General features: G+C 29.9%; 2 protein-coding genes across 3 annotated transcripts in view; both read right to left on the reverse strand.

The window, feature by feature from the left end:
* The window catches only part of LOC111613114 (protein kinase C-like), a 33,769-nt gene extending 31,295 nt beyond the window's left edge, over positions 1–2,474 (reverse strand). The window contains exon 1 of one of the 2 annotated variants that reach the window (XM_023354436.1): positions 2,085–2,465. In XM_023354436.1, the coding sequence (XP_023210204.1) occupies positions 2,085–2,260 (176 nt within the window). In that variant the 5' untranslated portion in view covers positions 2,261–2,465. Of the gene's footprint in view, positions 1–2,084 lie in introns of both variants that reach the window. The other variant, XM_023354443.1, reaches the window with a different exon arrangement.
* A 696-nt stretch (positions 2,475–3,170) lies between these two features.
* LOC111613127 (putative sodium-coupled neutral amino acid transporter 10) overlaps positions 3,171–11,832 on the reverse strand; it is a 50,156-nt gene continuing 41,494 nt past the window's right edge. Inside the window, exons 11-14 of the mRNA XM_023354450.1 lie at positions 10,214–10,382; positions 10,057–10,146; positions 8,513–8,586; positions 3,171–4,565 (exon numbers count right to left, since the gene is read on the reverse strand). Of these exons, the coding sequence (XP_023210218.1) occupies positions 3,381–4,565; positions 8,513–8,586; positions 10,057–10,146; positions 10,214–10,382 (1,518 nt within the window). The 3' untranslated portion in view covers positions 3,171–3,380. The remainder of the gene's footprint in view (positions 4,566–8,512; positions 8,587–10,056; positions 10,147–10,213; positions 10,383–11,832) is intronic.

Consider the following 11,832-nt stretch of genomic DNA (forward strand, 5'->3'; position numbering starts at 1 on the left):
TAAAAAAAGATTTGTAAATTATAAACACGTTTAGCTTCAATATATAAACGTGGGATGTTAAAGTATGTAGGCGATGTACCAAGATATGATGGCAGTAACCATGGCAACGTGCTAACGGGATGTTGCTACTGTGCAGGTGATGCTAATACCTTACCTGTACTGGTTCGAGTAATGATATTTTAAATGAAACGCAACAATATATTCCGAGAAATTCCTTAAAATTCCGATAGTAAAATCGATTCCAAATATATATATATATATATTTCTACTGTATTTCCAGCTGTGAAATTCGTTTATCTTCAAGATTCCTGGCTCGAAAACATGGGAAATGCGCAGTTAGAAATTATTATTTATTGAAAGTATAATAAAAAAAAATTAATTAATTTACAAATTAATGCAACGTATCACCTATCACAATCTGCAATACAATAATAGTGTATAACAGTGAGAAAGAAGGTCGTAACTCGAGCGATTGCACAATTATGGTTGTCAACAGTACAAGTCAAGGACATAAAATCCCAAGAGATTAGTAGTTAAAACATTTATTTTCAGACGTCCACTCTTAAATTCCCTTACAGTTTTTGCCTCTTTTTTTTTTTTCTTTAACTTCGTCCCTCCCTTTTTTTTCCTGCCTGTTAAAAATAGGTCAATGTCTTTCTCAACACGTTTCGTACATATTGGTAAAGTGCCATATCTTTAACGTGTTTATACTCTTCACATCATTTAAATGCCAGAACTTCAGCCAACAAGTTATTAAGTCTAGCTCGGTCTGAATGACTCAAGTATTACCTACTTAACAAGCTTAGAAAAATCCCTTCCACTCTTAAATGATAAAACAATCGGCTAAACATAAAATTCCAAAACAAATTATGTAACTGGTAATTAGTAGAAGTAATAAAATAGCTAATTAATCGTTGAAATTTCTACAGAATTTATAAATTGAGTAAATGTAGACATAAATAAAGATTAATTTCCTCAATGATGTAGCTATTTTTCTTTTTTTCTTTAACTATTTCGACTGATTTCTAAGTAAGCCTACGTAAACAGAACTTAGTATAAATGACACGATTGGATGATTTTAGGCAAATTTGATAAATTGTTTACAAGAAAATATAAAACTTACTACTGTAAGGATGAAATATAACCATTCAACCTTTGAACTTTATCATAATAAAGATAGAGTATGTTGTCTATGCAATATAACCCTGTTTACAGATGCCAGTCTACAGAAAAAAAAGAAACTAAAAAGAAAAGAGTTAATTTAAATAATATAACATAAAATTAAATATTTTAAAGACTATAAATGTTTTAGAGATTTTAACTGAAAACAACAACATAAACAAATTACATTTAAAGTAATTTATGCCTCAGAATTGTGTGTATCAAATTACAAATGTATGAATAACAAACATCATGCTATTTCATGAATGAAATCTCAAAATGACACCAAATTTTATAGCTTATTCATATTTTTTTTTCTTTTTTAAAACAACAACTTATACAATAAACTGGCTTAAATATATTTTTAAACATCTTACAAAATCAAATCTTTAATACACAGAAGTCATGTGAGATTTTTTTATTTCTGATGATAAATTCAATGTTAAATTCTGTTAAAATGTATGTAAACAAATGAATGTGTATATAAGCCAAGTTTAAGTTTAGAATAGCTGTTAAAGTTAATCCAAAATATCTTCCCAATCTTAAAAAGAACAGGAATCCATTATATATATTATATAAATGCTGAACTTAGCCAATATATCTATATACTAGCTAAGTTCAGTATTTATTTATATAATATATATATATATACATTGTGTGTGTGATGTGTGTAGAGTATAATGTATGGGGTGTGTGTCTGTAGTGTATACTGTGTGATATGTATGTATTGTATGTGTTGTGTGTGCTACATATATATACACACATAGTTATACAGCTTAATGCTTCATAATCACCGGACTATTACTACAAATTAACAGTGTCTACGAAGCGTATAACGTTACAGAACTTATAAACGAACGTAAACGTGGAATAATAAACAACTAAACTTTAATATGAGGAAAAAAAAGGGTAAAAGAACTCACCAAATAAAATCTTTACAATGGCTGCAAAACGTCGGTTGTTTAAAAAACCTTGGAATAAACTTATGATCTTTAACGAGCGATATATTTTTTTTCTTTAAAGCACCTTTTCTCGCTCTAAATTTTGTCGGAAACGTCGACTGATTTTCGGTATTGACAACCTCTTGCTCGTCGGCCATCTTCCTTTAATCGTTTGACGGCAACTAGTCTCTATACCGTCTGCCAGTCAGCGCTCCTCTCCAAGGCGCAAGCGCTGAGCAAATTATATACATTAAAAAATAAATAAAAAAATAAAAAGAAAAAATAAATTTACGAAAAACTTAGGTGGCGCTCCGAATATTCTTTACAAATTATCGTCTGGCACTTTTTTAACTTTTTCAAAATAATTTAAATAAAATATACCAGAATAGAAATACGTATTATTATTATTATTATATGATTATTTTATAAAATTATTAAATTTTTTTTGTATCATTTTAAAGGATAATTTAGGCTATTTCTGGGCTATATAGTATATTATAATGACGTAACTTCTATGGGCAATATTTAAATTTTTTTGTTGTTGTTATAAACTTAATCGAATCGTAAGTCATCCTACAAAAGTGACTTTTAATCTGACAAAAGATCAAGGAAATACGGAATTTCCTGCGTAACTTCTCCAATCGTACAAAAACTTGTTCTGATTCGAGGTCAAAAGGAAAATTATTCATTAAAATATGACGTCTCTACTTTTCTGAGAAGTGGGCTTCCACTTAATTTAAATTGGCCTTATTAAAAAATAAAATAAATTATCAAAAATACCCAACTGAATAATCACATCTGTATTCAAATTCAATTTAAAATTAACATTTATACCTTAATTGTAATCAAACATCAAGTTACTTTGAATAACTTTTGATATTTTAAATTATTTTGAGTGTATCTATTGAACTTTGCATTAAAATATAAATATTTTATTTATAATATAATTAATTATTTACACAACAAACTAATAACTTCTTAACACATCTTTAAGGAGGTATTAGTTTTATATTAATGTATTTATTGTTGTGTTACAATTAATCTTGTTATGCTTTAAAAAATGTCATCATTTTACAATATTTTATCCTCAAAAAATTTATGTCTGTAAACTTCATTGTGTAAAATGTCATATACATTTTTTTTTTTTTTTTTATAAAACCTGAAATTTTGCATTTGTATCACAGAAGTGGACATTTTCCATTGGTCTGTTCTTGCCATTTACTGCACAAAATGGCTTACTTGAACACTTTTACCCATTTCAAAGTATGAAAGTTATTCTCATCTGTTGTGAAATAACAATCTTCTCATCTCGTGCTTGAGGGGAGAAGCCGCGCTACTGACTTCGGGCTTTACGTTCTGCTTTTGGGCGGCGTCTGCGTTTTCTGACTCGACGGGTGCCTGGTCGACCGCTTTCCCACTTTCCACGATTTGTTTATTCTGTAATTCGTCTTTGCTTGTTTCTACTTCCCTCTTTTTCTTTAATGATTCTTGGTTATTTTTTATTTCTATAATTTTCTCCTCATTGTTTAGTGTTTTGTTTTGAACGTCATCCAAAGACTGCACCCGATCTTGGTCTTTTGGTATCTTGTCGGGTTTCGGAATGTTGTTTTGATTTAAAAATGGAATCGGTTTAGATAAAATGTTTTTTGCATGTTCTATTTCTTTATTATTTTTTAAGATATTTGATTCTTCTGAAATTTTTAAATACTTTTTATTTATTTGCTGAAGTCCGTCTTTTAATACTTGTGCATTTTCATCGAGCAGTTTGCTGGGTTCTTTGGTGTAGGATTGTTGAATGTCATTATTAACAATATACATATTGGGTTGTAAGATTTTCTGTTCCGGTTTTGTTTCGGCATTTGTTTCCAATTGTATTGGCTGTTTTACAAATGATGGTTCTTGCGAACGAGCTACGAGTTCAGGTTTATTTTCCGGTTTGATATCTACTGTTTTAATCATTGGTTCTTTTACAATTATGTTGCGTTTTTGTTCGACATTCTTCTGTTCGGGGAGTGGGTTCTGATTTGGCAGATTTTGCTGTTGTAATTTTACTGACTGTTCTTCTGGACGTTTTAAAGGTTCTTGCAATTTTTCATTAGCCATTGGCTGAATATTTTGTACAAATGATTCTGGAGACACTTTCACCACTTTATTAATATTCTCGGATGGTTGAACTTGTTGCTCTTTTATAACCGGTGCGGGTTCGTTAACTTTAGCCTTTTGTTCGTCGTGAGTTTCTTTATGCATTTTCAATTCTTCTAACAATTTTTTCTGCTCTTCTAGGATCTTTTTCTGTTCAATGTGTTGTGCTTCAAGCTTTTTTAGAAGCTCTTCTTCTTTCTTTAAGTTCTTTTCCTTTTTCTTCTCTTCTTTTTCTTCTTGCTTCTTTTGCGAATTTATCTCTTTATCTTCTTTTTTCAGTGCTTCGGGATCAAGAGCATCTTGAGATTTGAGAGATTTATCCTGAAATGTAAGAATTATACACATCAAACAAAAAGTTTACTTTAAACTTAAATGAATAGAACTTATGCAAGTCAATCAAAAATCAAACAAACTATTTTAAAACCAATAAGTTACCTATAAGTAACGACAAAAATAATAAACTGGGTAACACAATCTAAAAGTGTGACTTCTTTTCACATACTTTTCAAAGCAATATATAATTAACTGCCTTCATTTGATCCCCATATTGAATGTTATATCGGTTACTATAGTAGTGAATGTTATATATTTGAATATAAAGATGTAATGTATACCACCATAGTATAAATAAAGAAATAAATGCAATGGACATTGTTATATCTGTTTAACAATAGACATATAAAATCTTTTTTGCTAGCTTTACAACTTCAAGAGACTAGATAACAAGTATTAACACACAACAAAACCCAAAAATATAGCACAAAAACAAACACTGTAATTTAAAATGAACATTTTTGGTAGCATAAACAACTATTGTATGTAGAACAGATTTTCAAGTTTTTTTGTATACTTTTTTTGTTGTGACAACACACAGTTAATACTTCATCTACCTTACAGATACAATTATGTCTAAGCAAACTATTTTATGAAAAAATTTAGTCAAAAACAGAAAATCTCATTATAAGTTCACATATTCAGTTTATTTTAAGCATCCAAACACATGCTTTCTATATCACGTCTTAAGGAGTATACCGATATACCAAGTACAGAATTTCTGAAAGGCAAATCACATATTTACAAGTCTCATGACTACTTTGGATCTTTGTTCTACAATGTTATAGCAAATGATGTATCTATTATTAATTTATTGTGAAGAAAGTTTATTTGTTTTATCGTAAATGATCATAATTTTCATAATAAAAATGTAAAATAGTTAAATTATATAATCACTCCAATCTATTGCTATATAATTAATAACCAAACACCTTTATCGTTGCCTAGAAAATTTTTAATGTTTTTAATATTGTTATATAATATTTAAAACAACGAAATTTGATAAAAATTAAATATATGAGGGGGTGTTCAAAAAGTATCGGACATTTGGTCGGCAAAAATACATTTATTGATTTTGAAGTAAGAAACCCTAATCCCCTTCAAAGTAGTCTCCTTGGTAATGTATACATTTCTCCCAGCGCTCCTGCCATTGCTGGAAACATTGCTGGAATGCATCTTTTGAAATGGCCATCAGCTGGTCTGTTGCATTCCGCATAATGTCTTCTCTTGACCAAAATCGGATTCCTTTCAGCAGCATTTTCAGCTTGGGAAATAGCCAAAAGTCACACGGAGTCATGTTGGGAGAGTATGGAGCATGACAAACCACAGGAATGTTGTGTTTGGCGATGAAAGTCCAAATCAGATGCGCAGAATGGGCGAGTGCATTATCATGATGGAGCTGCCAAGTTTTGGTTGACCACAGATCCAGTCATTTGCATCGCACACCATCACAAAGATGACAAAGGACCTCCTGGTAGTACTCCTTTGCGATGGTTTGGCCTTGTGCTGCATACTCACAATACACCACCCCATGGGAGTCGAAAAAAACTGTCAACATGACCTTGACATTGCTCCGGACCTGCCACACTTTTTTGGCCTTGAGGATCGTCCCGAAAGCCTGCTGAATCTTGCGAATGATTTCTGCTTGAGTATCACCAAGCTTTTGACAAAATTTGATGCAATATCGCTGTTCACGTTGTTCAGTCATTTTCCAACTTAGTGGAATCCGACAAGCGCTCACTACATGTCCTTACTCATAGGCTGTGCCAGCGACTGACACTTCCTGCAGGCGGGAAAAAATTCAGCACTGTGCATGACTGTCCCCTCCACAACTCCACCGAAAGAGACCTCCCATGCATCATTGGTTTATGCGGGAAAAATAAAGGTCCGATACTTTTTGAACACCCCTCGTAAATTATATATGTATGTATTTAATAAATATGTATTTTAAAAATTATTCTAGAAAGTGATAATTTTCTTTACTTTTAAATATATACTATTTTGAAAAGCCAAATACAGTGGGTGATCGGTTAACGAACAAATCGGATAACGAACATTTTCGCGAAAGATTTTTATGATCGGACAACGAACATATGTTCGGATAATGAGCACTTCACTGAACAAACACAAGAAGCAACGTAAAATAATGAATACCGATTGGTCTTCCTTTGTCTTCAGGCAACAATTCGAAACTTTTCGGAGCGCGGGAGACGTCGACATCGACGTTCTACCCAGTATATACTGATCGGATAGTATTCCCCCGAACTTTGAAACTCTCCCTTGTAATTCCAGCCTTTTGTATTTCTGACAGAAACAATTCTTTTACGTTTTCTTCTGAAAATGCGGATTTATGCCGATATCTGCTATTAAAGATCTTTTGAAGAAGTAGGAGGATGTCAGAACAACGGTCTTAAAATGGCATCCAAACCAAGTTGAGGTTAATAGGCCTAGGGATCTCTACAATTACAATGCTATTAATTACTTCTGAAAAATCATGAATAAGACAGAAAAGCAATCGACATTGGATAGATTCTTTAACCCCCACAAACAGAAAAAACATGACTAATAAAAATGCAAGACCGTGTATATATGTATTTTTATTATTACATATGAATAAACGTAGTAAAAAAGTATATACTTTTTTTATTTTTGGGGGTCTCCAGAACGAATTAATCAAATTCCCATAGAAACCTATGGTAAATCGATAATCGGTTAACGAACAATTCAGATAGCGAACAAAGTCTTGAAACGGATTATGTTCGTTAACCAATCACTCACTGTATTACAACAAAATAATAAATATGAATCATAAAAACATTAAAACCAATAAAAACTGGCTAAAAAAACTTGGTTTTTTTTATTGGTTTATTTTTTTTTTTTTATTGGTTTTTAATGTTTTTATTGGTTTTAATGTTTTTACTTCTTTTATTTGTCAATTTTTTCTATATTTTTAGCAAGGTTTAGTTTTTAATTTTACAGTTTTACCCTACGTTTTTAACACAGTTGTTCCAGTTGTCGCCATTAGTTATATTACAATTTTATCATTATAGATAATAAGGACTAAAGAGGGGCATATGGCCCAAAATGCATTTTTTTTTATAAAAAATAGAAAACAAAATCTACTTTTACCATCAAAAAAATGTTCCAATATGATAAGTTCTCTGTAGCAAATTTGTGCTTAATTCCAAAGAACATACAACCAAAAGAAAGAACAGCAAGCAATCAACTCCTTTAATTCTAATAAAGATGTACTTACAATAAAACCTCCCTAATGAGTACATATTTCAGGAATTCCAAAAGGTGGATCCATTAGGAAATGTAGCCAGTAGGGAGATTGCCTGTTAGTCTTAATGGTTTTACAAAATTAAAAGTACTGTTAATTTACATGATTAAGCAGAAGCTTATTACTGAAAGGTACTCTAACAGTTCAAGCTTCAAGATACCAAAAATGCAACTCTGCCACAACAATAACATTTACAGTACTTTCAGTTTAATTTACTTCAACCAAAATTTCAGCCAATACAAGGTTGTTTAACCTTTATAATCTGCATGCTTGCTGATTATTGACTGAAGTGTACTCATTAGTATTTTCAGCTCAGGCCTTTTTGCCTGGGCTCATACTAGAGATGTATTCAATAGAGTAGTCATTTCCTATTTAAATTAATGAAAAATTTTTGAGGAATTTTCAAGATGAACCTATAAAAGAGGCATAGTTGTTAGAGAAGTGTACTAAGAGTTTTTACTGTAATTATGATTGAGTTTTTCTGTATCATCATCATTTTATTTTCCCTAACAACTTTAATTTGTAATATATTAAAAGATGACAAAGTAATTTAATTATTTTAAAATTTTCTTTATATTATAAATGACAATATATTAAATTAAAATTACACAATTATTATTATTATTCAATATATTAAGAAAAATAACTATACAATTATTGGTTTAACCATGTTCTTCTCGGACTCTTGTGGTATGGGAGGTTCTTGACGTTTGTTCTCGCTTGATGCTAAATGAAAACAAAATTAAATTTATATAATTAATATATATACACATAAATTAATAAATATAATTTAAATATATAAGTATTATAAACAATGTAATCAAAGCCTGAATTAATCAATCACAAATTTAAATAATTTGATTGAATTTAATCTAACTTTTAATTAATCAAATATCCTAATTTGGTCTGAAGATAATCATTATGCCTCCAGCTTACATTAAGAGTAACCATTAGAAATTAATTTTTAATTTGAAGTAAAAATAATTAAGAAAATTCTGAAATAAAAGACCGACCTGCATCTATAGTTTCTACTTACTATGCAGATGCATTACTAGTTATGCTAACTGGACCTCCATCCAATATTCACTTTCAAACATAGAATATATTAATTTAAACTATCTTAAAGGTTAATTGGCTACTTTTAGGCCAAATTATGCCAATAAGGTATACAACAAACCAATTCAATTATTGCCAAATGATCTTCTGGATTATTTATTATCCCAAATCTGCATGGTAAGCAGAACTGCAGATTCAAGTCCTGCTCTGGGACAGACTTTTCCTCCAGAATATTCTAAATTTATATTTGTTATACAAATATTTTAATAAACTTGTTAACTTGTTTACATAATTTTCATTTTTAGCCAAGCCAAAGACATTAAAAGAAATGGATAGGAAAATTACCTTACTTTCAAATATATTTATCAGAAATTTTTAAAATTATTTAATATAATAGTATCTATTTTTAGTTTATCCATTGATGTATTTTGTATTTAATATTAACATAGTTTTTCTGTAAACTTAGTTCTTTAAATCTGATTGATTTTTAACCAAATGTTAGTATAATCTATTAAGAATTATATTTTATACATTTTGATATAATTCAAAATGTACAGTCTGCATTAACAAACTCATTATATTTAACTATAATTGATTTTATGTAGAAAAATGATACTGAAGTCACAAAATTAAAGAACATAATACTGTTACAAGTCAGACAATGCTGAATACCATTATATGTACTTAACCTTTTCAGCTCCTTCACACTGACCGAGCATTCTCATCACTAAAATAACCAAATTTGTTCCTCCTTACTCAATGCCATGCTTCAGCTTTAAAAGAATAAACAAAGATCAACATAATTCCTATGGGGCCAAACTTAGACACCAGTATACTGTGAAGTTATATAGTAGAAAAACATGATGGCCAGATAGACAAAATGATAAAAGTGTCGGCCTACACTCTGAAGACATGACTCTGATACAAGATAGAATTTCATAAATTTTCATAGGTGGTTTGATCTGGATAGGTTGAGCCCTATCTCCTGATACCCAGTGTCCCAACGTGAGCATTGCCAAACTTATAATGGGCATACAAAGAAGGGCCTTTTATTGTGTACAGAGAAAGAAAAAGTTTCATATATATTTGTTATTTTATAGTTTTCTTCTTATAATCAATAAAAATAAAATGCTAAATTACCTTTATCTTTTTTTTCTTCTTTTACATTTTGTGCAACTTCTTTCACTATTTGTTTCGAATCAATCGTTTCTTGATTTTTAACTTCTTTATCTAACTTATTAATTTAAAATTAACAATATATAATATTTTAAATAATTTAAATTTTAACTTTAAATACCTTTATTTAAAGAATCAAACATTTTATTTTCAATCGGTTTTGTGTCTTTTCCTATTTCTTCATTTTCAATCTTTGGCTTTAATTGAGAAGCAACTTCCTGAGTTTTATTTTCATTGAGTGTCGAAAACGTACAGGCAATCAATATAAAAAAGCCAATAAAGGTGACAAGCTGTTTAATTTAAAACAAACAAGTTTTAAACATATAAAAAAAAAAATACCTATTTCAATATAGTAATTTGTATTTCATAGCGTATGAAGCAAACATTATTATTTCATATCAAAGTATAATTTTACAAAATTTGTATAAGTGTGAGATGCTAATTTCTTTCACAATACATTAGTCAATACATGATAAGTATGAGGAATTACAGCTTGGTGTGGTAAATATCGTAATATCAAAATAATAAATTAAAAAAGGCCTACATAATGATGAGGAAGGTGTGACGACCATCAATGTAGGGTACATCAAAGAAGGATTTCCAAGCTGGTGAAATTGTGTGTGTCATTGTCACATCTTACTCAAAAATGCAAAAGGTCCTACTGATAAAAACATTTTCCTAGAGTATATTCTATTCCTATAGTAGCTAACAGATTCATGAAAAAAGGGCATCTATAGGTACCACTACATGCTCATTAAACTTTTTGCTCAAACAGCATATGAATTCAATTAAAAAGGATCTACTGACCACCATACAAGCAGCCTTCACCACAAAGAATGATGTTCATGTCACCCTTAAGAAGCACACATCTTATATACAGCTTGGAATATGACCCATCTTAAAACATCTTGAAAAACTAGATATATATACAAAGCAACTGCCATCAATTTCAAAGACAGAGATAATTTTGCAGTCTTGGAAGTCCTTTTTTTGAGGTTAACTGATGGACATCACCTTCCCATCTTTACATAGATGTTGTTTTAATTATTTTAATACATATGTCCTCTGACACACGGTCCCAACAAATAAAACTGATGTTTTGTCATTTTGAAATCCGACAATGACCAACGAAAATGATCAAAAATGTTCATTTAGTTATTAAAATATTCTTTTGATGCTGGATATTCTGGTCTTTTGACATGCTTGTATGTTTATGCATCCAGTTTTAAGAGTTGTGTATTAATTTTATATGAACAATTATTAATCATAAATTATTACATGCATTCTACTTACTTTATTAATTGGAATTCTTAATAAATTATTAAATATACAATCTTTTTTGCTATAAATTGGAAAAAAAAGAATTTTATTTTGAGAACTTATTACTTTATGCTCTTTGTTTAATTTCTTAAAATAAATTCAAACACAGTACTAAGAAAATTTTAATGAAAAATAAGACTTTGATATAAATGCTTCTATTTGTAATTGGAATTACTTTTAAATAAATAATGTTGTATTTGTCTGAATGGTCAAGATACAGTAGAACCTCGAAAACTCGGCCTAATGTGGACCGAAGGGTGGCCGAGTTTGTGAAAATGCTGGGTTATCGGGAATGGGGTTAAAAAAAATAAGTACGAGTGTTTCCTCAGAAAATACTGTACTGTACTTGTATGTATTGTTTACTTGAGAATATAACAGAGAATAAACTGCCCAAATACCCTTAAACAAAGGAAAAGTACG

The sequence above is a fragment of the Centruroides sculpturatus genome, unplaced genomic scaffold (genome assembly GCF_000671375.1).
Source record: "Centruroides sculpturatus isolate CEXI.00-Female unplaced genomic scaffold, Cexi_2.0 scaffold134, whole genome shotgun sequence".
Classification (NCBI taxonomy): domain Eukaryota; kingdom Metazoa; phylum Arthropoda; class Arachnida; order Scorpiones; family Buthidae; genus Centruroides; species Centruroides sculpturatus.